General features: G+C 43.5%; 1 protein-coding gene across 2 annotated transcripts; it reads left to right on the top strand.

Moving 5' to 3' along the window:
• The first annotated feature begins 79 nt into the window (after positions 1 to 79).
• RRP8 (ribosomal RNA processing 8) lies at positions 80 to 25,384 on the top strand. 2 transcript variants are annotated; one of them, XR_006820005.1, is made up of 9 exons: positions 80 to 266; positions 1,801 to 2,167; positions 2,394 to 2,838; positions 2,928 to 3,057; positions 3,463 to 3,569; positions 3,652 to 3,748; positions 3,974 to 4,186; positions 4,572 to 4,680; positions 23,677 to 25,384. XR_006820005.1 is itself a non-coding variant. In XM_046016193.1 (7 exons), the coding sequence occupies exons 1-7, from the start codon at positions 168 to 170 to the stop codon at positions 4,091 to 4,093; spliced, it is 1,365 nt and encodes a 454-aa protein (XP_045872149.1). In that variant the 5' UTR covers positions 80 to 167; the 3' UTR covers positions 4,094 to 4,558. The 2 variants fall into 2 exon arrangements, 1 of the variants encoding a protein (XP_045872149.1); XM_046016193.1 differs by lacking the exons at positions 4,572 to 4,680; positions 23,677 to 25,384 and having other exon boundaries at positions 3,974 to 4,558.
• The last annotated feature ends 928 nt before the right edge of the window (positions 25,385 to 26,312 follow it).

Consider the following 26,312-nt stretch of genomic DNA (forward strand, 5'->3'; position numbering starts at 1 on the left):
AAACTCGATGGTTTCCGGCGCCGCGCCGGCCACTCTAGCCACACAGATTTTCACTCTTTGGTTTCCGGCTCAGTTCCGGCTGCTCTGCACGAAGGGTTTAGTAGAGACGCGCTGTGCACGTGGCTCTAGAGGCGTGTGGACGCGGGGATTTCGCCCACCGCACCAGCATGTTTGAAGAACCCGAGTGGGCCGAGGAGGCCCCAGTAGCCACGGACCTCCGGCCTGTAGCCTCACGGCCTCCGCCTGCCTCAGCCTCGCAAATCAAGGTGAGCGGCCCTGCGCGGAGCTCTGACAACCGAGAAGCTTACCCTGTATGGATCCGGGCACGGGGGCTCGGGGGGGGGGGGGGGGGATGGGGGTGGGGTGTGTGTGTGTGTGTGTGTGTCTGTGTGTGTGTGTGTGCGTGCGTGCGTGCGGCTCGGGGTGTGTGTGTGTGTGTGTGTGTGTTGGAGCGGGGGGGCGCCTGCGGCCAGCGGGGTGTGTGTGTGTGTGTGTGTGTGTGTGTGTGTGTGTTGGAGCGGGGGCGCCTGCGGCCAACGGGGTGTGTGTGTGTGTGTGTGTTGGAGCGGGGGCGCCTGCGGCCAGCGGGGTGTGTGTGTGTGTGTGTGTGTGTGTGTTGGAGCGGGGGCGCCTGCGGCCAACGGGGTGTGTGTGTGTGTGTGTGTGTGTGTGTGTGCGCGTGCGTGTGTGTGTGTGTGTGTGTGTGTGTGTGTGTGTTGGAGCGGGGGGCGCCTGCGGCCAACGGAAGACCCGACTAAGTGAAAGCTGTTGAGTAGAAGTCAGTGAAGTTGAATTCTGTGAAGATGAATTATTGGACGCGAAAAGCACGTGCAGAGGCCCTGGGGGGAAGAAAGCATGTCCTGTTGTTAGGGTCACCCACACAATTATCCGTGTGGTTGGAGCACAGAGGGTATGCCATTGAATTTGGAGAGGTTGAAGTTTTGCATATTTTAACAATAGAAGCCAATGAAATGGTTTTAGCAGGGGAATGATTTCTTAAGATTTGCATTTTGGAAAAGTCCTTGGTTTCAGTGTGGAGATTGGATTGGAGAGAATAAGAGTGAATGACAGTGAAGGATTTTATCAGCACTACCATTCTAAAGCAGTAGTGCAGAGTGGGTACTGATAAACTCCAGGTTAAGTGCCTGGCCTGGGACCTCCCAACAGAACTTCAATCTAGAAGGCCTTCCAGACAAGAGACCTTCTCCTTTAAGCCTTTGCAGATGTGAAGGCTGCTGTACTTCTTAGGCTTTTCCTACCTTTCAGTCAGTATTCAACATGGAATCTGCCTGCTTTTTCCTGTCCTCTTCATCCTCTCAACCCACTGCTGTAATCTGTGCCACTGGTCTTTCCATCTGCAGCTTGTCCCTTTCCACTTATTCTCTATACTACAGCTGCACTCATCTTAAGTACACACCTGTGATCCTGTCACTCTTGTTTTCAGAAACCTCTGTAGCTTTATAGAAAGATATAGAAAGTTGCAGGCAAAAGCCTGAGATTGAGTGTTGGAACTCCTGCTGCCTTGTGGCCTTACCATATTCCCCTGGGAAACTCCACTTTCTCATCTGCAAATTGAAGAAGTGAGGTGAGTGGTTTCTCTCCTCCAGCCTCCCAGAGGTTGAGATGGTGACTTAAAAGTTGTTCAGGGTCTGGCAGGCTTCATGACAAGCTAGAGAAGTTAACTAAGAAAAATCTAAATGCTTCTACCAGCATCTGAATCAGGTCTCCATCTCTGCCTTCTTATTCTCCAGGCCCCATCTATTTATCTCACCCTTTCTCTCTTCCCTTGTTTTCCCTCAGAGCTCTAAGCACCGTCAGCTCTTGGCTACTTTACGGGCCCTGGAGGCAGCATCTCTTCCCCAGCAATCCCCCAGCCTGCCTGACAGTGACTCTGAGGAGGATGTGGTGGAAAGGAAGAAAAAAGGCCCAAAAAAGTCCTCCTCTGCTAGTGCTTCTATTGATGTAGAGAAGAAGAGGAAGAAAAAATGTCAAAAACAGGGTCCACCTGGCAGTGACTATGAAGAAAAGGAAGTAAAAAGGAAGAAAAGGTGCTTCAGAGGGGTTCTTAGTGCCAATGACCCTGCTGAAGAACAGACGAGAAAGAGGAAGTGCCAGAAACAGGCCCCCTCAAACCCCGCCCAGCATCTAGACATGGATAACAAAACAGGTATTAGTGGATGTGTATATGTGTGTGGGACAGGGAGGGGCATCAGCTGATCCGATACATGGCACAGGTTACCTGCCACCATTAGGTTTGGGGTTAGTCAGTAAGAAATGTTTTCATCCAGGCCATAGTCTCTTTCTCAAGTATGGGGTATGGCCAGGACGATTGCCAAACCTCAGAATTCAGGGGTTATTGTCCCGAATATGCTCTCTCATCTACCTCTCTTCAGGTTCCAAAGCTTGGAAGAGTACTGGTACAAATAATCAATCCAAGCCAAGTCCTGGCTCCACTTCTGCCAACCCCCCCCAGACCTTGAGTCGCAAGCAGTGGCGGAACCGGCAGAAGAACAAACGTAGACATAAGAACAAGTTTCGGCCACCTGACCAGGCTCCAGCCGCAGCACCCACAGAGGAGACAGAGATGCCTCCTGCCCCCAGCCCAGATAATCATGAGGATCGGGCAGGGGCTCTGCGAGCCCGCATGGCACAGCGGCTGGATGGTGCCCGATTTCGCTACCTCAATGAACAGCTATACTCAGGGCCTAGCAGTGCTGCACAGCGTCTCTTTCAGGAAGACCCTGAGGCCTTTCTCCTCTATCACCGTGGCTTCCAGAGCCAAGTCAAGAAGTGGCCACTGCAGCCAGTGGACCGCATCGCCAAGGATCTTCGCCAGCGGTGAATGGGGGTTGGGCACTCTGAGAAGCAATGTGGGTCAGTCATGGCTCAGACTAGACCAGTGAGTGATCCCTCCCCTCCACTCCCAGGCCTGCGTCCCTGGTGGTAGCTGACTTCGGCTGCGGGGACTGCCGCCTGGCCTCAAGTATCCGGAACCCTGTGCACTGCTTTGACTTGGCCTCTCTGGACCCCAGGGTCACTGTGTGTGACATGGCCCAGGTAAACCCTTCTATTTCTCTCTTTCTGTATCTGGCCTGTGCTCTAGACCCAACCTCTATGTGCTAATCTCTAATGCTCCCTCCCTTTACACCCCCCATTCTAGTGTCTGTGCTAGCAGTCAGTGTGGAATTAATTAATTAATTTCTAAAAAATATTTGATTTATTTTTTTTTTAAGATTTTATCTATTTGAAAAAGAGCACAAGTGGGGGGAGTAGCAGAGGGAGAGGGAGAAGCAGGCTTCCCCTTGAGCAGGGAGCCCAATATGGGACTTAGTCCCAGAACCCTGGGATCATGACCCAAGCCAAAGGCAGACACTTAACTGACTGAGCCACCCAAGCATCCCTCAGTGCTAGATTTCTGCTACCCATGTTGTATGCTTTGTATAGTATTCCCACTGTTTACAGGTGCCTCTGGAAGATGAATCTGTGGATGTGGCTGTGTTCTGCCTTTCACTGATGGGAACCAACATCAGGGACTTCCTAGAGGAGGCAAATCGAGTGCTGAAACAAGGGTAGGTGCTCCCAGCGCACAGATGTGTGTATATGTGCACAGGCATATGTCTGCATTTACACAGAACTTCTCACTCTTCTCAGGGGTCTCTTGAAAGTAGCTGAAGTCAGTAGCCGGTTTGAAGATGTTCGGACCTTTCTGGGGGCTGTGACCAAACTGGGCTTCAAGGTCATCTCCAAGGTGAGGGCCCCAAGAAGTCTTCCTATTTTTGTCTCGTTTGGTCTTTTTTAGTGTAACTATGTTTAGGAAAGAGGTCATATGCGCAGACACAGATGTTTGTTCTTTGAAGGCATGACGCACGGGAGAATCCTGGGAACCTTTCTGAGCAAGGGCGGGGCATGGACAGAGGTGTTTTGAGGAGCTGGGGTGAGGATTTGGAGCTCACTAGGTCTTTTCCACCCCTAGGATCTTACCAACAGCCACTTCTTCTTGTTTGACTTTGAAAAGACTGGGCCTCCTCGGGTAGGGCCCAAGGCTCAGCTCACAGGCCTGAAGCTTCAGCCATGTCTCTACAAGCGCAGGTGACCTCTGGGCCCACCTTGAAAGAGGAGGCAAGTCTTGAACTCCAGACTCAGAACTCTGAAGACTGTATCCAGCAAGTCACTGACCCAGGGACTGGTATATCCCTTTTGTCATCCTAAGACTAACGTGTGATTAAACTCCCTGGTTCAGCCCTGCTCTAATGAAGGCTTCTTGGTTGTGAGAAGCATAAAATCACTTGGGCTAGCTAAAGAGTAAGGCGTTTACTGTGAAAATACAAGGGTATCTGGGAATTAGGGTTCCTCCAAATGTGGGAACTAGCTGGTTTGAAATTCAGGGCATCTCTGGGTTTGCTCCTCTTTCCATCTGTCAGGAGCCACATGGACTTTCTTCCCTGGCATCTCTACTCGCGTCTTATCTCCATCTGCTGAGAAAATCTACAGCCAGGGCTGGGTGCATAAGAGGTGCTCAATAAACCATAGCTATGGCTGTGATGTGTTGTAAGCCTTACTATTTTCTTAAGTCCTTCCCTAGGTAGGGTTGGAGGTCAAAGAGTGAAGAATGGATTTCTTGACTGAGGAATACTCTGGGAGAGCTCAAGATGGACCTTTCAACAGCCTTCATTTCACAGGGTATTTAGAGAATATTGATAAGACTTTGAGTTGTTCTGGCAGGTGGTGGTAAGAGAGCTGAGTCTCTTCATAAATAACAACTGGTTGATATCATGGTAGGCTGGGGGATTGGGCTGTCCATTAGTACGAGGGTCTGTTTGTTGTGTCCAGCTTGTAGTGGGCCCAGATCACCATGTCCTGGGAAAGCTATGGGCAAGGAATGCTGGTGTTAGGAAAATGCACTGGGATGATAGACCCTTGGCCTCTCCTGGAAAGTATCTGCCATGTCCCGGTATAAAGATAGCATCTTACCTATTTGGAAGGGCAAAAACAGAGTGCTCACTGGGACACAGCTTCCAGGGCTCTGAGCCAGTCAGATACCTCTGGTGAGGGGATCCAGCTTCGAGGTAGGCTGTGGACTGGAGGGCATGTTTGGAGGCTAGGCATTGTGCCACAGTGTCTTCGCATGTGCTCTTCTGTCTGCTGAATACTCACCTGACTGACAAAGTCTTACTTATCCTAGCTTAGTTTTTCCTACTCTACCGCTCCTAAAGCAGAATTAATTTCTTCATCTACATTCTTCGAATTGCATTGTGATTGCTTTGCACATTAGGCTGTGGTCCTTTCAAGTGATATTTATCTTTGTATTCGCAGAGCTTGTTGGTGATGTGGTAGAGTAACAGGGTTTAGCTGAGTGGGACTGATGAGAACAGGGTATTGCAGGAACGCAGGCTCAGGGTACAAGATGTGGGCACTGAGGACTAGGGATGATGGAAGAAGTAAGCAGATGGGAGAACTTGAGCAGATAGAACAGGTGGGATAATGAGGGCTGGTGAGAGAGAGGAATCTGCAGTGAGTCTGGTTTCTCGCTTGAGCAACAGGTAGGGCTGGTGCTGCTGTTCAGAATGTTGGGTTGTAGGTACCTGTTCAATACTCATTTGGAAAAGGGATGTAATCATGCCGGGAAAGACCTGTCTTAGGATTTGGGAATCAGCAGTGTAAAAGTGGTCATTAAAGTCATGGGAATAGATAAAATATCCAGAGGAAGGTAATGAAAAGAGAAAATGGCTCCAAGTAAAACTCTGAGGAGCATCTGATGGGTGGGCAAAGGCAAGTGGACTAGTCAAGGTGATAGGATGAGAAGGTCAGGCCAATAAAACCCGGAGAGTGGATGATTTCAATATGGAGGGAAGAGATGGAGAGGTTGTCAGCTGTCAAACGCTGCTGTGGGGTCTGTTAAAATTACAGTGAAGTCAGACTGTAGTGAGTGAAGTTGCTGAATACTTTTGAGGGTCTGCTTAAATTTATAGTGGTATTCATGTCTTTTTAGTTACACCAGCCAGACCAATAGTATGGTTATCTCTGCCTTCTCAGGAATCTAGCTGTAGCTGTGGGGAAAATGAGTACTAAGGGATCATCCAGAGTTGGAATCTCACCGTGCAATGGAAATGAAAGCAAGCAAAGGCATTTCACACCATTCAGAAGTAACTGATCTCTCTCTGGATCGTGTACTATTGTAGAAGAGGTAGGAGAGTGAAAACAGGAATGAGTTGTTGCACTGGGAATCATTAAACAAGTGACCTAGGCAGGTAAGAGGTGGTGGTCAGGAATTGGAGTGCTTGAATTATTAGTGCTGGAAGCACAGCAGCTCCCTGCTATGGCCGAGTCTAGAGTGCCTGAGAGGCAAGTGAGAGAGATTACCTGTATGCTGGGTGATGGACTGAGGGCTCCGGTATTACGGGGAGGTCTTGTCTGAATGGACTTTGACATTCTCCAGGATGGTGGTAGAAGTTGGCATGGAAGAGAGGCCAACCTCTCAGGGGAAGGGGCACATCCAGGAGGTCTGCAGACAAAATGATGGGGAAGCTAGATGGCTGAATTTCAGAAGTACAGGGAGTTTGGACTGCCTACTAGAGAGACTTCCATTGTGGGAGTGATGTGAGGCTGGTGAGTGGAGCTGGCTGCCAGGCAGCTGAGATAACTGCCTCTTGGCGGTCCTTTCCAGCATGTCAGGAATTACTGGGTATTACTAGGGAAATTAATTATTATGGCAGCTGCATGGGACAGGAGCCTCCAGGGAGAAGGGGAGGCAGGCCACAAAGTCCAAGGGAAGTGTTGGATTAGCTGTGGGATATAACATTACCTTTGACAATTCCGTGTCTGTGTTCTTTTGCAAATGTTTATATCCTAGGTCTTGGTTAATTTTCCCTGTTTTTTTTTTATTCTTAGCAGAACAGCTGGTGTCTGCTTTTTTCCTTTTCTTGTTCTCCTTACTTATAATGTAGATTCTTCCTATGCCTATTCTGGCTTTATCCACCCAAGTAAGTATCTCTGGGTTTGACTCAGGCCTTGGACTCCCTGTAACTCAGTCCAGCCCCAGTAATGTCTCCATCAGTTGCTCTGATTCTGAAAGCAGGACTCCCCTGATCTTGATCTGGGGCCTGTTGGCTCCATCTTCAGCTTCAGGACAAACTCTTAGGCAAGCCCAAGTCCCTGGACATCCGTGTTTAAGGCTGAGAGCCGAGGCTGGAGAGGGAACAGTGTATTTCCTTAAGAAATAACAGCTGGCAGGGGCGCCTGGGTGGCTCAGTGGGTTAAAGCCTCTGCCTTCAGCTCAGGTCATGATCCCAGGGTCCTGGGATCGAGCCCCACGTCAGGCTCTCTGCTCAGCAGGAGGCCTGCTTCCTCCTCTCTCTCTGCCTGCCTCTCTGCCTGCTTGTGATCTCTGTCTGTCAAATAAATAAATAAATCTTTTGAAAAAAAAAAAAGAAATAACAGCTGGCAGCTGTTCAAAGAACCAACAATTTAAAAACAGTTTGAGAGGAGATTGAAGGAAGGGCAAGAATAATAAGTGGTAAGTGGGGGGGGGGGTTGCTGTACTGTGTAAGGCAGTGCATGATAATCACCTAGTAGTTACCAAGCCCTCCCCCAGTTTCTGATTGAGATCAGGATAGGGTTTGAGAAGTTCTGTTCTGGTTGGTTTGGTTTTTCACAGTGAAGCAGGAAGCAGGGTTGAGAGAGTAGCAGGGAAGGGGTTGGAGTTTTGAGGCAAGGAGAGCGTAATGAACAAATGAAGGAAATGGATTGCTGGTGGTATTAATAGCATGCTTGAGGTTCAAGGTCAGGAAGAGGATGCACGGGAAGAGATCATGTAGGATCTCTGTAGAGAGCTTGCTGTTTTGAGACAGCACAGCTGGACTGTGAGGGCCCACCCCTCTGACCTCAACTCTTTAACTGCGGACTCCACTGGGACCATTCAGGAAGCTTGAGGTATTTATATTCCTACGGCCGAGGAATGATGAGCCTGGAGTCTGACTCCTGCCCTGGGAACGTAGAGGGCAAGCAGAGGCTCACTGTTTCGGTGGTGGAGCTGGGGGAGTGCCACTGCTTTTGCATTGGCCTGCGTTCCCTGAATTTGCCATGGCAAGTGAGGCCTGTGTGTATCCTGTCATCTTGCAGGAGAGAGGGAACCATGCGGTGCAGTAGGACCATTTGAGGAAGCAAGGAGACCTCAGCAGAAAGCAGCTAGGAGTGTGCCATGTGGGCTGAGGAAGGAGTTGCAGGAGACCACCCACTAAAGGTGCATCTGCCAGGGTCAAGGGCACAGTTGGGATGTCCCCTTTAAATATCTGCCAGCCCCATAGGGCACAGAACCGCCCAGTCCAGCAAGAACCTTCTTTCCTTTCTTATCCCCTTATTTCTGTGCCGCTGGGCCCAGAGCAGTCAGCATCTGTTAGGTAGATTGGAGGTAAGAAGAGCAGAGAGCATAGACTATTCTTCCCCTCCCCAGCTGAGGTTCCTTGAGACTACACGTAAGTGGGCCAGGGCTGGGAGGGGCAAAATAGTTAAAGCTATAGTAGATACAGATTATTTATTGTTACTATATAGGTTTAGATATTCTGATTGCTTGAAATCATAAGACTATTAATTAAGAATGAGCTGAAAAGTCACAGGCTTGCTGCAGTTTCTCTCCACAGCAGAGAACAGTGCCCCCATATGAAAAAAGTTAGGAAGGGTGGTAAGAGTCAAGAATATGTATGGTTGGGTTTGGATGGCAGGCTGTGCCTTGTGCTTGTTCAGCATGCCTTGAGAGGTTTCTTGCTGCTGCAGCTTTTGGTGGACTCCAGCTTTTGTTTCTGTAACACAGTCCTGCAGGAACACAGTTCCAAAGGAAACAGTATGATCTTGGCAGAGACAGTCCAGCTCTAAACACTCAGCCATTTACATCATTGCACAAAGCCCTTCACAGCTTTTCACAGAACAGACCTGCAATTAGAGCCTTCTATGCACAGGTCGTCCTCTTCCCAGGTGACTTCTCAGATTGGCCACCTGGTTCTAGTACATTAACCACTGTCTTACCGGTCTAATTGCTTCCATTCCTGCCCCCGAAGCCATTCATTTCTCCACACAGCTAAGTGGTGTTTTTAAAATGTAAATCAGATATGTCATTTCTCTTTTTAAAATCCTTCAGTGGGTTCTCAGTGCTCTGAGAACAAAAGACATAGACTCATTCCCAGGCCCTGTGTGATCCTGCCCAGACCTTGCTCTTCAGCTGCATCTTAACCCACTCCTTCCTCCTAAGGCTGCAGCCACACGGGCTTTCTTTTCTTTCTTTAAGCATTCTAAGCTGCTCCTGCTGGCTCTTTACACATACTGCTCTTTCTTCAATACTTTGCGTGATCATCTTCCAGATCTTCACACCAGTATCTCTGTTTCTTCTGTAGAAAAAACTGGCTAGATGCTCACCAAAATGTCCTTTTCGTGGACACACAGTTACACTCCGTTTCCTAGCCCCTTGCATCAAGGTGGGGCTCTGTGAATAGTCCTCACTAATGGAAAGTAAGTAGAAGTGATGTTTTGCTACCAGACCAAGGCAACTACGGAGTGGATGAGCGTTCTCCACATTCCCCCACCCCCTCCCGCCTGCTTCAGTAATCTCAAGCACATTGAGATTTTGACTGTTGTGAAGACAGTGGAGTCAGAATGTAAAGTCTGAGTCACTGCTTGGAAGAAAGCTGTTTGACCAAGAGAATCCACATTGGGCTTTTAAACAAAAAGAAACCTTTATTACTTTAAGTTACTGAGCTTTGGGAAGGTTAAAGAACTTAGCATTATATTCCCTGGCTAGTATATCTTTTCCACCTTACTCTAGATCACAAAAGCCTTTTTGTTTCCTTCAGGGTGCTTCAAACATACCATTTTACCAGGTGCCAGTCAACACTCCTACCTGTCCCATAACTTTGAATCTTAAGAGAAAAAATACTCACACAAGCAAGTTGAGATAGTCATTTTAACAGTTGCATTTTGTTCGTGACCAGAAGAAAATATCCCACTGGAGAATGTCCTAAGTAGATTGTATTTTTATTCTAATATTACTAGAGACCTGAAGGTAGGTGGCTGTTGGCATTGTGAGGAACTCAAGGGTGTTAACCATCAGGTCATGGTTACTCTTGGTCTCTTGGTTCTGATGATCACACGGTGATACGTTCTTGATTAGGTAGGGACACCTTACTGTTTTACTTCTTAGGAGTCTTGCTGATTGCCACAGACCCTACCTATTTGACCTGACTTCAAGGGTCTTTCATTATTGTTAATACTGTGGTGTAAATATGTTTCATTATTCTGTACAGCATAACTGAGGCCAATCTAAAATATTAGCATTTTAAATATATTTGTCTCCCTCACTCCTTCCCACACCTCAGTGACCTGTGAGCAACTTGTACAATTCAAAGTTGTTCTTCCTCCAGTTCAGTGGGGTGGGGAAGCATGGTCTGTTTCCTTCACTCATTCTTTACCTCCTCTGTTACTTGGATTTGGGATGGGGAGGACACATTGGAGGAGAAAAACCTAAACTCTCCGTGTACTCCTCTAATGCAGGCATTTAAATGCTGGCTCTCGTGTGAGGTATTGGGATTCTCTCTGGAGGCCCCATGGGGACTTGTGCACTGACTGGCTTTGCTTCCTTCCTTATGATAAACAACCCGTTCTCCCCTTCATCTCCTGCCCCTGTCCATGAATCCACAGCCTCCTAATGGTAACATCCCTCCCCCAGGCAGCCCTCTTGGGAGAGGTCCCAACAAATACCTCAAGACTGGTTCCCTTTCAAGAAGCCCACCAGAAACTAATGCATATTTGTCCCACCAGACACTAAAAGTGCACCCCAGCCAGCCCCTGATTCCTGTCCATCTGCTTGCCCCTGCCAGGCCAACTGACTTCTCCATGTGAGAAATAAGCACCAATCTCTGTATTTGTAGGATTCCATACCCTCGTAAGTGATTCAGGTTCTGCCCAGGCTCCACTTAAGTGGTCATAAGGAGATGGCTCTGTTAAGTTCCTGAGTGTGACAGACCTCTAGCTAGAAAATGTAATCTGAATGAATATAAAGCCTGTCCCGTGTAGGAGCACAAAGTGACTATAAATGGTTCTCTTGGAGCTCTTCTTTTTTTTTAAAAGATTTCATTTGACAGAGAGAGAGAGAGAGAGAGATCACAAGATCCTGAGATCATGACCTGGGCCGAAGGCAGAGGCTTAACCCACTGAGCCACCCAGGCGCCCTCTTGGAGGTCTTCTTGCTTGATTTAGGATTGCGGGAACAGCACTGCTCCTTTGCCTTTCAAGGAGAAAAGTTTTCTATTCCTAAAAATTTCCATCAATGCAACTTTCATTCTCACTTCTTATACAGTAGAAATTTGGGAGACTCTGGATCAGCTTTATTTAATCTTAGAGTAAATCCTATGTGGATATATCCAGCACCTTCATTTAGATGTGTCAGTACCTGTTACCAATTGTATTCAGTTTTGGTGCATTATCTAAAGATCTTAGACAACTGAAAAACTCATTTAACATCCTCTTCTGTACATATTCTTAGAAAGTGTGAACTGTTTGGGTGTGTAAGCTCTATTTATAGAGTAACACAGTGTATTCTTACTTTCCCGCCCCCTCCTTCACTCAGCTGTGTTTTAATAGCCACTTAACTATCAATCAGGGCCCTGTCAGAAAAATGCAAGCCACACTAAATATTTCAAGTAATGGCATTTAATACAGAGAACTGATTTTGAGTGTTGGAAGGCTGAAGGAGTAGGAAGAAGCTGCTAATGTAATTCAGAAATTAGTAACTGGAGATATCAGAGAACATCCTAGGTGCTGGGAAAACAGGAAGAAATGGCATAATCACGGGAAACTAGGAGCTCAGAGAAGGGGCCCTTTTGATGAGACTCGGAACTTTGTGGGAGAAGCTCCTGCGTACCTAGTCTTGGACCTCTGAGGAAGGGCACAACTGCCTGTTGCTAAAATCTCTAACAAGTGTGGCAGAGCTGCTGCTAAATGCAGAAGCAGCTAGTAGCTGGAGACAGCTGCCTTCAGCTGAAGCAGGGTGACAGCAGCTGGAAAACAGGGATGAACGGCCTTCCTCCTGTCTTTGACTTCCATTTTCCCTTTGGGATGTCCCACTGACAGGACCTTATGGAACCAGTTGGCAGTAGATTCTGGGAAATAAGATTTTGCAGAATCTCAGCTGCTGCAACACAACCAGAGTATGTGTAAGGGGGTGGTGGTAGGGGTGGAGGTAGGGGTTGTCTTGTGGAGAGAAATAATGTGGTGGCTAAGAGCCCAGGGTAGGTAAGTAAAATAGGTAAGAGATGTAATCCATGTAGTTTCTTATAACTTTATTGCTTCTGTCAGCTGCAGTGTTCCAGGGTATGCATCCACCATAGTAAATGTATCCATTCACCTGGTTGCATCAAATTCTTTGCCACCTGGAGAAATTAAAATCCTTGGAGCTAGGTTCTGAACAAAAATTATGTTTTAGGGACACCTGGGTGGCTCTTTTGGATAAGCCTCTGCCTTTGGCTCAGGTCATGATCCCAAGGTCCTGGGATCGAGTCCCGAATCAGGCTCCTTACTCACCAGGGAGCCTGCTTCTCTCTCTGCCTCTGCCTGCTGCTCTGCCTGCTTGTGTTCTCTCTCTCTCTCTCTGACAAACAAATAAATAAAAATTTTTTAAAAAATTATGTTCTACCAATTAGATGCACTCAAAATATTTGGGAGGCAAGGGTCATCTTCCTGCTGCTTGGTTGTTGCTGCTGGAAAGCAGGTTTATCTAAATGTGTGGCTCTTTGCAGCCACATTCCCACTGACACCAAGGATGAAGTAGGGATGCTTACTGAACTTCCTTGAACTTCCATGTGGGACGGAGGTTCAGCAAGTGAAATCCCATCTACTCTGTGACACTTTGAGTTTGGCAACTCTATATATATATACCACATATATATATATATGTGGTAGAGAGTTGCCAGCTGTTCCCCACACCCATTTTCTTCTTCCTGGGAAATCAGCTGGACCCTGTTTCCCAGCTTCGCTTATACTTAAGTGTGGCCACAGGATTGAGTCTAACCAATTGGATGGTAATGGAACTAGTGTGTGCTACTTGCAGATTTGGGTCCTTAAATTTTCTTATGCATAGTCCCCTATTATCCACTGTGGCCAGTTTCATGCATTTGTACATGTGACCTTGTAAGTTACCTGTTGAAGATGATGGAAACAAAAGACGGAGGGAGCCTAGATCCCTGAAACATCACTTAGAGAAGAGCTACCCACCAACTAGTGATGTAGGAAATGGTTGGGGTTCAGAGCTGACAGCCAATAAAGAATTCTTGTCTTTGGTGCAAAAAGATGGTTTTATTAATGCACAGGGACGGACAGGACAGAAAGAGCTGCACTGGGATCCTGAGGAGTGGCCAGATTATATACTTTCCAGTTGGGAGGGAGTTAGGGATAGCATGGGCTTTGAGGTATTTTGGAAACAATGTTTCTAGGGCCTTGAGGAGGCTACCTATTGTTAGGAAAAGGTCATTTATTACTGTTTAGTAAAAACTCAGTCACAAGACCCTTCAGATGTATTTCAATGGGCCGTGTGCTTGGTGGATGATTGCTAACATGTATCATGGGGGAGTTTACAGATAAACGAAGTTTCCAAAGTAGTTTTTAAATGTTAAAGTTGACTTACAGGATGCTGAGGGTCAGGCTTAAGATAGACTTTTGCCCTTAGCAAACTATTAACATCAAGGCAGCTGAGGACATTCCTAGAGGAATGTCACTCTGCCTGTTTCCAGATTTTGTCAGTGGACTGTTAGATAGTAGGGAAATTTAATTTTTCTTTTGCCTTTTTTTCTCGCATCATTAGGAATAGTTGTTTTGGACTTCACGTTAGTGAGAATCCATTTTCTTTATGGTTGAACCATTACACACTTGAAGATTTATTGTTACAGCAACTATTGTTGCTGATTTTTTCCAAATCCCTTTTAGTTGAACACATCAGAAAAGTAAATAAAACACACATCCATATAGAAAAGTAAATGCAGGGGCGCCTGGGTGGCTCAGTGGGTTAAAGCCTCTGCTTTCAGCTCGGATCATGATCCCAGGGTCCTGGGATCGAGTCCTGGGATCGAGCCCCGCATCGGGCTCTCTGCTCAGCAGGGAGCCTGCTTCCTCCTCTATCTCTGCCTGCCTCTCTGCCTGCTTGTGATCTCTGTCTGTCAAATAAATAAATAAATCATCTTTAAAAAAAAAGGAAAGAAAGAAAAAGAAAAGTAAATGCAACAAAAATGTTTGGCCCATGATTTATCATAGGCCAGCAGCATTATAACTACCATCCACATTGAGAAAGCCTCAACACCCGAAAGCCTTTTATTCTACCTCCCAAACATCAACCACTTTCTTCTCTCAACCATACAAAGTTAACCACCATACTGACTCTCATGGCATTAATTTCCCTGCTTTTCTTTATAGTCTTACTAGTTAAACATTGTGATACTATGATTTGTAATTTAAAAAATACATATTTGGTCTTCGTTGTTTTGGTCTTCGTCGCATTTCTAACACAGAGCTTCTAAAATCATTGGAATTCCCTACGAGATGTGAGCTGGGAAACTGACTTCTGTTATGTTAAAGAGACAACTTTTGTAGTGCCCCATGTCACCTAGGATGGAGAGCTTGCCTTCCCACATGATTTGTCTTCAGCATCTTTTCCACCTGGTTATTCAGCTGCATTCTTTATTGTATACTTTTATAATAAACCAGTAAATGTAAGTAAACTTCTGAGTTTTGTGAGCCATTCTAAGAGATTAATTGAACCCCAGGAGTGGGGCAGTCATTGGACATCCTGTCTGTAGCCAGTCAGTTAGGAGCATCAGTTGACAACCTGGATTTGCAACTAGCATCTGAAGTGAGGGAGCAGGGCAATCTTGTAGGACTGAGCCCTTAATCTGTGGAATCTGATGCTGTTTCTAGGCAGATAGTGTCAGAATTAAGGTGAGTTGTAGGACACTCTGCTGATATCTCAGAATTACTTATTGGTATGGGGATCCACCCCCCTGCATGGTGGAACTGGGTGCTCAGACCTCCTTTTTAAGTATCTACACCTAAGTAGTATATATTTCCATGTGTCTGGCTTCTTTTACTCAACATTAAGTTTATGGGATTCATCCATAGTGTTGAGTACAAATGAATTGCTTTCACTGTTATTACTGTAGAAGTATCATGTTTTTTTTGTTTTTTTTTTAAGATTTTATTTATTTAGCAGAGAGGGGGAAGCAGGCTCCCTGCTGAGCAGAGAGCATGATGTGGGGCTCGATGCCAGGACCTTGAGATCATGACCTGAACCAAAGGCAGAGTCTTAACCCACTAAGCCACCCAAGTGCGCCAGAAGATAATTTCTTACTATTGATAGAGGCAGGGACTACTCATCTTCACTCTAGCTAATGCAGTACATGCTTCCAAAAGGAAGGAAAAGGGAACAAGACAGATCACTCCCTAGAACCAAAAGTTTCAGCCCAGAAGTAACACATGTCTTTTTTGTCCATATGTAATGAATCAGAACAAGTCTCCTTGCCATGTATAGCTTCATAGTTGGTAAGAAAGTACATTCCCTCCCTGTACCCATGGCGGGAAGAAAAGACAGTCAAGGTTTGTGAACCACCTAATAACCAGTTCATGAGTCCTGCAAATAATGCTATGAATAATCTTGCAAATGCCTCTTATGCTTGTGTGCACATTCAGGTAGGAAATGTAAGTAGAACTGTTTGGTTGTAAAGTATGTATATCCGTAACCTTTAGCAGATAATACCAGACTGCTTCCAAATTTTTCAGTTCACACTCCCTTCAAGAATATCAGTTTACTTAATCCATGTGAGAATTCACTTTATTTCATCTCTCTGCTGTCTTGTGGCATTTCCCCCCAATTGTATGTGTAATGTTATGTCATTTGGTTTTACTTTGCATTTCCCTAATTACTAGTGGGACTGACCTTTTCATGATTCTTCTATTTGAAAATACTCTTCTATTTTGAAAAGTGCCTATTCAAGTCTTTTGCCCATTTTTACTATTGGATTATCTTTTTCTTACTGATTTTGGAGCTCTTTGGATATCTACTAGATATAACCCCTTTTAAGTTATATGTGTTAGTTATCCTGTCCCATTCTGCAGTTTGCCTTATCACTCTTCATGGGTGTTTATTGATGAATAGAAGTCTTAATTTTAATATAGTCTAGTTCATCATTCCCTTATGATTAATGCTGTGTGTACCTATTTAAGGAGTCATTCCTACCCCCCTAATGATGAAGATACTCTACTAAATTATCTTTTGGAAGTATTTGTATTTTGCCTACAACTCATGTCCAACAGATTTTTATGTGTGGTTAGAAGAGGAACCTGAGTTTAATTTTATTTCCATCTAGATATCTAATCCAAAACTATTCACTGAAAAAACTTTCTCATTTCTATGCATCGCCTCCTTTCCATATTTTTCTCTATATGTGTGAGCCTGTTTCTGGTCCTAATCCATTCCTAGGTCTTTATGTTTATCTTGGCTGCAGTGCATCACTGTTTTCATTATAATAGCTTTCTAATAAGTTTTCATATGTGGTAAGCATGTCCCACACAGTATTTCTTTTCCAAAGGACTATTGTTAGCCCTTTGCATTTTCATGATTGTTGAGCTCCCCAAACACCCTGGGATTTTCTTATTATGCTGGATCATTTTGGGGCAAATTATAATAGTGAGTCTTCCAGTTCTGTGGCCTACATGCTCCATTTCTTTAATTGCTGTCAATATTTTATAGATTTATGTACAGAGTTCTGCACGTCTTTTGTTAGATTTATGCCTTGGCATTTACTGGGGTTTTTTTTTTTTTAAGTTTTTTTTTTAAATTTTTTTCTTTCTTTATTTATTTGACAGACAGAGATCACAGGTAGGCAGAGAGGCAGCCAGAGAGAGAGGAAGGGAAGCAGGGTCCCTGCTGAGCAGAGAGCCCGATGCGGGGCTTGATCCCAGGACCCTGAGATCATGACCTGAGCTGAAGGCAGAGGCTTTAACCCACTGAGCCACCCAGGTGCCCCCTGGGGTTTTTTTTTAAAATGACTTACAAATGGGATCTTTTAAAATTTCATTTTCTGCTTGCTTGTACATAGAAATACAATCAGTTTTTGTGTGTTAACCATGGAGCAGAACCTTTGCTAAATAACCTTATTTACTAATTCAATTATATAACTGTATTTTTTACTTTTCTACGTACATACTCCTTTCTGAATACATCTATTTTATTTCATTCTTTCCAACTTTATACCTTTTATTTCTTTTTCTTGCTTTACTCCACTGGCCAGGAGATCCGTTACTGTGTTCAAGAGAAGTAATGTTGGTGGAAGTTTTGTCTCGTTCTCAGACTTGAAAGAAAAGCTTTCAGTATTTCATCATGGGTATGATATTTGCAATGAAGTTCTGATTAATGGTTGTCACATTAATGATGTGCCTTTCTGTTTGCTATTATTTTTATCATGAATTGGATTTCAAATTTTGTCAAAAACTCTTCTGGATTGAGAGACCATATATATTTTTAAAAGTTCTGTCAGTGTAGGGACATCTGGGTGGCACAATCAGTTGAACATCCAGCTCTTGGTTTTGGCTCAGATCATGATCTCAGGGTCCTGAGATCAAGCCCTGCATCTTGAAACTCCGCCCCCTGCCTCCCAGTCACACTCGCATTCTTACTCAAATAAAAATAAATCTCAAAAAAAAAAAAAAGTTATGTCAGTGTGGCAAGTAATAGATTCATTTCCATATAATTTTTAGAATATAATCACCTTAGTTGATTATTACCCTTTTTAACATATTGCTGAAATCACTTTGGTAATATTTTGCATAGGACTTTTACAGCTATGTTCATGAGTGAAGTACATGAGCACAAATATTTTCCTATAACTCTTATTTCTCAGCACAGTGCTTTTAATTAAGTGCTATACATGTTGCTATATGTACCTTTTACTCATTTTTCAGATACTCTGGTGGCTTCCCATCTCACTCATAACATAGTCCAGAGTTTTTACTAAGGCCTAAAAGGCCCTGTATTTTCTGGATTCCAGTTATCTAATGTTCACTCCCTTTACTCATGTCTTTTCAGCCACAGTCACCATATTGAAAATGCGAGGCATGCCCCTGCCACAGGGTCATTATACTTAATATTCCACCTATTAGTGGTAGTATTGTTACTACCATAATATCTGCCTGACTCACTATGCACTTTATTCAGATCTCTGTTCAATGGCAGTTTTTATAGTCCCCCTCCCTACTGCCACACCGTGCTTAGTTTTTCTTCAAGGATCTTATCACCTTTTAAATTGTACATTTATTTGTTTATATGATTATTGTCTATTTCTCCACACTAGAATGTAAATTCCCAGACAGCAGGGACTTGATCTATTTTATTCACTATTGTACTCCCTAGGATCTAGGACTTACTCGCCTCCAGTGTCTGTATAGTGTTCTATACAGGAATAGGAAATTCTAGAACTGAAAGGTATAAATAACTAAAAAGGGGGAAGAAAAGAACAATATAAATCACTCAATTTGAGTAACAGAAAACAGACTGAAGAAATGGACAGGGCCTCAGGAACCTGTGGGATCATAACAAAAGATCTAACATTGTGTTATCAAAATCCCAGGAGCTGAGAAAGCACTTGATGAAAAGTAGCTGAAAAAATATCTGTTTAGAACATTTAACATATCCATTCCCCTAGTGAAGGACATTTAGATTTTGCAAGTCTTGTGACCACAAAAAATTGGGTAAAGAATTTTCTTTTAAATGTTCTCTTAAAAATGTATGTGAGTCTTGCTTCCAGATTTCAAGTTAATTTGTCAGGCCTTTATTCCCCTAAAAAATATAACAAAATTAACAACTATAAAATCTAAACAAAATGTAAACCAAAAAACAACTATTTAAAGCCACTGAAAAGTGAACAGAAGCAGACAAAAACTAGAGGAGAATTTACCCTTAAAAGACTTCAGTTGCAATAGATAAAATGATATTGTGGTCTTTGCCTTAAGGTCCTTCCCAACACCACCCCATCCACCAGTTCCAAAGGCAGAAAACCATAGCCTTACTGACTCAAAATAGCAGAGAACAGAGTTCAGGGCTGGTAAAGCAGCTGGAAAATTAAGAGCAGAAATCCTGGAAGTGAGAGAGTGGCATGAGGGGTAAAACCAAAATATGAGCATAAACTCTGCCCGTCTTTGCCTGACTGCTAAAGTACAGATGCACAGAAGAGACTCAGGGAACCTAGCAAATAAAGCTGGCAGAGTCCACTGAAGATTCTACCTTTGAATGACAGAAGTGCACTGGCCGAGATGTGCAGATTCGCTGCTTTTTTTTGACTGAGTGCATTCTTCAATTCATGTCCAGCTGGGGTGGCAAATGAAGTATCAGAGGACAGGGTTTGATAATGGAGAGCAGCTAGAAATTTAAAAGGAAAACTCCAGAAGCAAAAGGACTGTAGAGGAAGTGAGCCCCAAAATCTGAGCCAAAATCTGCTCACATCCTTCACCAGTGACTAAACTATGTTAATATAAGCGAGATGCCCTGAGACCAGGCTTAAAAAAACAAAAAGAAAAAAACAGCTCCTAGAAGCTGGAAAAAATAAGCAGAGCTATCTACTGTTAAATAACACAAGAAATAAAACGATTTGCAGTTAAGCCCACCCTCACCCCAAAATGCCTACTATAACTATACCACCGATATATCTTCAGATATAACAAGGAAAACGTACTACTACATATTATCCACAACAACCACCTTTCAACCAAAATTACCAGACATGCAAATAAATAGGAAATAGTAACCCTGTTATAAAAACATGAAATTATAAACAGTAATTTGTACTCAGGGTAAAGGACACTCAATAGAAATGGACTCTAGGGGGCTCAGATATTGGATTTAGCTGTCAGATACTTCAAAGTAGCTGTTATTACTGTGCTCAAGCAATGAAAGGAAAATATGTGTAAGAAACTAAAGGAAAGTATGGCTTGAGTGAATATATAGATAGGGAACCTTGCCAGAGACAGGAACTACAAAAAAGAACCAAATGGAAATTCTAGAACTGAAAGGTATAAATAACTAAAAGGGGGGAAGAAAAGAACAATATAAATCACTCAATTTGAATAACAGAAAAGAAAATAGACTGAAGCAATGGACAGGGCCTTGGGAACCTGTGGGGATCATAACAAAACATTTAAATTGTGTCATCAAAATGCCAGAAGGAACTGAGAAAGCACTTGATGAAAAGTAGCTGAAAATTCCCCAAATTTTGGCAAGAGACAAGCAGAGTGAACCCCAAACAGGATAAACATGAAAAAAAAGTCAATATCATACATAGAATTAAACCACTGAAAACTAAATTAAAAATAAAAATTTTGAAAGTGGCTTTAAAAAATCATACCTTACCGGGGCGCCTGGGTGGCTCAGTGGGTTAAAGCCTCTGCCTTTCATTCGGGTCATGATCCCAGGGTCCTGGGATCGAGCCCCGCATCGGGCTCTCTGCTTGGCGGGGAGCCTGCTTCCTCCTCTCTCTCTCTCTCTGCCTGCCTCTCTGCCTACTTGTGATCTCTGTCTGTCAAATAAATAAATAAAATCTTTAAAAAAAAAAAATCATACCTTACCTAAAAAAAGAATTTGGATGACAATAGATTTCTCATGAACCATGGAAGCTATAGGGAGTAGTATATTTTTCAGGTTTTGAAAGAAAAGAACTATTAATTTGGAATATTAATACCCAGTGAAAATATTCTTCAGGAATGAAGGGGAAACTTGGACATTCTCAGGTGAAGGAAAACTAGGTGGAATTGTCACCAGAAGACCTACCCTAAAAGAATAGTTAAAAGAAGTTACTTGAACACAAAGGAAATGCTGAAAGGAGAAACCTGAGAATATCCAGAAAGATGAAAGAACATGGTAAACAAAAATAGTGCCAACTGAACTAGCTTCCTTCTCTTTAGTTCTCTAAATTGTGTTTAATGGTTGAAGCAAGAATGATGCTATCTGGTGTTCTAAGCATATGTGGGAGAAATATTTAAGATAATTTTAAACAAGGAAGGATAAAGGAAGGTGAGGTTTCTATACTTCACTAGAACTGGTAAAATCACGCCACCAGTGGACCATGTTAAGTAATGCATTTATAATGCAGTACATACAGCAACAACTGAGAAGCAATACAAAAATATAAACTCAAAATCTCTATAGATAACTCAAAATGGAATTCTAGAAAGTACCCAGTTAACCCATAGAAGGGATAAAAAAGAAAACCGGCAAAAATCAGGGAGAGCAATCAGAAAAGAAAAAATGGCAACTTGACTACCTGTCATCAACAATTACATTATATGTTAATGAACTGAATACACCAGTTAAACAAGAGATGGGCAGAGTGGTAGAAAACATGACTCAGCTATACTTTGTCTACGAGAAACTCACTTTAAATGTAACAGTATAGGCAAATTGAAAGTAAAAGAGTGAAAACAATTTATCATGCAAAAATTAATTAAAGTAGGAGTGGCTATATTAATATCAGGTAAAGGAGAGAAGGAGAATTTGACAAAGACAGGGAGAGACATTATATAATGATGAATGTATTAGTGTATCAAGACGACAATAATCGTAAATGTGTATATACCAAACAATATTGTGCAAATATGTGTAGTAAAACCGATAGGAGAAATAAAACCAAACCACAGTTGCAGCTGGGGACTTCAACACCCCTCTCAAAAATTGGTAAAACAGGGGCACCTGGGTGGCTCAGTGGATTAAAGCCTCTGCCTTCAGCTCAGGTCATGATCTCAGGGTCCTGGGATCGAGCCCCGAGTCGGGTTCTGCTCAGTGGGGAGCCTGCTTCCCTTCCTCTCTCTCTGCAGCTCTGCCTATTTGTGGTCTCTGTCTGTCAAATAAATAAATAAAATCTTTTTTAAAAATTGGTAAAACAACTAAGACAGAAAATCAACCCTCATCACCTATTTAACCCATCTTCCCAGCCACCTCCCCTCTGGTAACCATCAGTTTGTTCTCTGTAGTTAAGAATCTGTTTTTTTGGTTTGCTTTTCTCTGTTTTTTTCCCCCTTTGCTTGTTTGTTTCTTAAATTTCACATGTGAGTGAAATGATACGGTATTTGTCTTCCTCTGACTTGTTTTGCTTAGCATTATACCCTCTAGCTCCATCCATGTTGTTGCAAATGGCAAGAGTTCATTCTTTTTATGGCTGAATAATATTCCACTGCAGATATATATATCCATTCAATCTTTTCTTTATCCATTCAAGAATCGATGGACACTTGGGCTGCTTCCATAATTTGGCTGTTGTAGATAATGCTGTTATAAACATCAGGATGCTTGTATCACATTGAATTAGTGTTTTTGTATTCTTTGAGTTAATACCTCATAATGCAATTGCTGGGTCATAGGGTAGTTTGTATTTTTAACTTTTTGAAGAACCTCCATGCTATTTTCCACAGTGTCTGCACCAGTTTGCATTCTCACCAACAGTGCAGGAGGGTTCCTTTTTCTCCACATCCTTGCCAAGTCTTGTTACTTGTGTTGTTGATTTTAGCCATTCTGACAGATAGGAGGTGATACCTCATTGTAGTTTTGATTTGCATTTCCCTGATGATAAGTGTTGATGAGCATCTTTTCATATATCTATTGGCCGTCTGGATATCTTCTTTGGAGAAATGTTTGTGCATGTCTTTTGCCCATTTTGAACTGGATTATTTTGAAGGGTGTTGAGTCTTACAATTTTTTTTTTAAGATTTTATTTGACAGAGAGAGAGATCACAAGTAGGCAGAGAGGCAGGCAGAGAGAGAGGGGAAGCAGGCTCCCCCCTGAGCAGAGAGCCCAACGTGGAGCTCGATCCCAGGACCTTGAGACCATGACCCGAGCCAAAGGCAGAGAGGCCTAACCCACTGAGCCACCCAGGCATGCCAAGTCTAAATTCTTTATATATTTTGGATACTAAACCTTTATCAGATAATGTCATTTGCATTTTATTGTCTCCCATTCCATAGGTTGCCTTTTAGTTTTGTTGATTATTTCCTTCACTTTACAGAAGATTTTTATTTTGATATAGTCCTAATAGTTTATTTTTTGCTTTTGTTTCCCATAGAACATAGTATAATTAATTAATTTCACCAAGTGCTGCCAGATTGCTCCCCAGAATAACTACACCAGGATAACCACCTACCAACAGTGCATGAGAATGCTTATTTTCCACTATATCCTCAACAATTGGTATGGAAGAGGCAATAGAAAGCCAAAAAGAGAATGGATCCTGGGGGCACCTGGGTGGCTCAGTGGGTTAAGCCTCTGCCTTTGGCTCAGGTCATGATCCCAGGGTCCTGGGATCACCCCACATCAGGCTCTCTACCCAGCGGGGGGCCTGCTTCCCTTCCCTCCCCACTCTGTCTGCTTCTCTACCTACTTGTGATCTCTCTCTCTCTGTCAAATAAATAAAATTAAAATCTTTAAAAAAAAAAAAAAGAATGGATTCTGGGGACAAATGTCTGGATTCAAAAACTGGCTGTACCATTTTCTAACTTTGTGACCTTGGATAATTTATTGAGTCTGCAAAATGGAATAGTAACAGGACCTATCTTTTAGATATTGGAGCTTCTTAGGCATTAGTGAAACTGGCACTTTTCTTTTTCTATTTCAGATATTTCTCCCTATTTATCCTATTTCTGAATGGAGATTTCAAATTAGACTGAAAAGCTACAAAAATAAATGAGTTTCAGGTGAGTTACAGAGCAGACATCGATAAGATTTTTGGTCTTTGGATTGTTAGTGCATGCAGTATACAGGGCAGGATCACAAATTTTCCTTACGAATTTGGATATGCAAATACAATTCAGCTCCTTTCTCAATTACTGCTCTGATTTTCCTCACCAGTTTTACTCCCTCCTCCACTCCACTGGATAGTAGTAGAGTCTAGAAGTAAATTCAGTCAGTCTCTTCAGGTTTCATGTATTCTTTTTTAAATAAATGCTCAGAAAATTCTGAGCATTCCACCTTTGCTCCTCTGCAAAGTGGCTTCTGGGTATAGACGGGAAGACTTATGTGGCATTTTGATATCAGAAGGAAGGGGTTCCCTGGCTTAATACTGGTCCTTGGGTGTGCACAAGCTGGAATCTTCTGGGCATCGCTAGCCAGAGGAATGGTGGGCATTCTGCTATCAGGCCCTTGTGCCCTTCCCTGTCAGTTTGGCCTCCTCAACAACACTGTTCGATGCCGCAGACTTCAGTGATCCTATGTCTCATACTCCACTGGGCCAAAAGGGTCTCTGCTCGGTATCCATACCATAAAGGGGTCAAAGGACACTTCTTCCTGGCATGCCACTCTGCCCTCTTAATGCTCATGGGGCCACAGTAGGTCCATGCTGCAGACTAGTTTCCTCTTAAAGTCTTAGTAGGGGAAAGGGCAAAAGCTTCTTTGTCCACAGTACTCAGTGTACTTTGCATGCCAAAGTCCCAGATGAAGTTGAGTTTGTCATACTTGTCCCTGTTGTCTCTACTTCATTTACCGCCATCCATCAGGATAGGATGGGACCTGTTTCTCCCTTTGTCATGTGTTTTACTTCCTTCCTTTCATTATTTGGCACTCTGATTTCCTAATGGGATTTTAATTTGTCTTATAGACCATAAAATTGTTTGGTCTGGAACATTTTTACCTGGGGATCACCGTATTTGAGCTAGGCAGTCAATGGTACTTATTTTGTAATCTGTATTTGATTAAAAGTTTAATTCCCCAATACAGCTGAAATTACAAAAATTAAAAAAAAGAAAATCCTACATAAAAGAGAAAAGAATGAAGTTTGGTCTAGAAAATGGTGTGAATTTGTATTAAATGTTTGTTCTAACCAATTTTAGGTGGTTTTACAGGTACAGCACTGTTTGCTCCCTGCTCCCACTGGAGGATGAGTAGTAGCGATGGCATTATGTAGATAGAGGATAAGGTTCATTTATCCAAAAGGACTTCAATACTGTGCTAATCTCCTCTCTTAAAGGAACAGCCATGTCCCTGATTGACCACAGGGAAAAAAAAGTTGTCTGAGGAAAGTGGAATCTTTTGCCCCTCTGCTCAGCCTTTCGTTAAAGGATATCAGTTACACCACAGAAACTGGTGAGGGGATGAGGTTGTGTGCCAGCGCTCAGCATACTCTGCCGTTTGCATTACGTTCTGCCACATAGTTCATACTTAGCCATACAGCGAGGGAAGTAGGTTGTACCTCGTAAGTTTTGGTGCTTAAGGGTAAAGAGAGGAGCCCCTGTAGGCCTTTAGCGCAGTTACACACTAACCCAACTTTTATCAGAGAGGTTTGTCCTGAGATAGCATGTAATCAGCTAATAATAACTGAACATATCAAGGCAGAACTCTTTTTTTTTTTTTTTTTTTAATTTTTTTTTTTTTTTTTTAAAGATTTTATTTATTTATTTGACAGATAGAGATCACAAGTAGGGAGAGAGGCAGGCAGAGAGAGAGGAGGAAGCAGGCTCCCTGCCAAGCAGAGAGCCCGATGCGGGGCTCGATCCCAGGACTCTAGGATCATGACCTGAGCGAAAGGCAGAGGCTTTAACCCACTGAGCCACCCAGGCGCCCCCAAGGCAGAACTCTTGATTCCCTAACCCAGCCTATCTCTCCCTCAAATTTCTCATCTCAGTTAATGACACCATGATCCACTTAGTTGCTCAAGCCTAAAATCTCAGAGCCATCCCAGGTTTGTCTTCTTTCTTCACTATTCACATCCAATCCATCAGCAAGTCCTGCTGGCATGGCCTCCAAAATATTTCCAAAACCCATCAATTCTCCATCCCTGCTATTGGAACCCTAGTGCAAACTCCATCTCCAACTAGAAATACTTCAAGCCTCCAAACAAATGTTCCTTGTTACTCTGGGTTTTCTTCCATCCATCCGCCATATAACAGCCAGAGTAAACTTTGCATCATGTCTTCTCATACCTAATATTCTGCACTAGATTCTCCTGATGCTTTTAAAAACAAAATACAGGGACGCCTGGGTGGCTCAGTCGGTTGAGCCGCTGCCTTCGGCTCAGGTCATGATTCTGGGGTCCCGAGTCCCACATCGGGCTCCTTGCTCGGCAGGGAGCCTGCTTCTCTCTCTGCCTCTGCCTGCCACTCTGCCCGCTTGTGTGCTCTCTCTCGCTCTAACAAAATCTTTAAAAATTATAAAAATAGGGGCGCCTGAGTGGCTCAGTGGGTTAAAGCCTCTGCTTTCGAATCAGGTCATGATCCCAGGGTCCTGGGATCCAGCCCCACATTGGGCTCTCTGCTCAGC

This window comes from Meles meles, chromosome 8 (genome assembly GCF_922984935.1).
Source record: "Meles meles chromosome 8, mMelMel3.1 paternal haplotype, whole genome shotgun sequence".
Classification (NCBI taxonomy): Eukaryota; Metazoa; Chordata; class Mammalia; order Carnivora; family Mustelidae; genus Meles; species Meles meles.

Excerpts from the sequence above, each read along its gene's own strand:
- RRP8 (XM_046016193.1), top strand. The coding sequence starts at position 168 with ATGTTTGAAGAACCCGAGTGGGCCGAGGAGGCCCCAGTAGCCACGGAC. Across the intron at positions 3,570-3,651 it reads AATCGAGTGCTGAAACAAGG|GGGTCTCTTGAAAGTAGCTG; the intron begins GTAGGTGCTCCC and ends CACTCTTCTCAG. Across the intron at positions 3,749-3,973 it reads GCTTCAAGGTCATCTCCAAG|GATCTTACCAACAGCCACTT; the intron begins GTGAGGGCCCCA and ends TTCCACCCCTAG.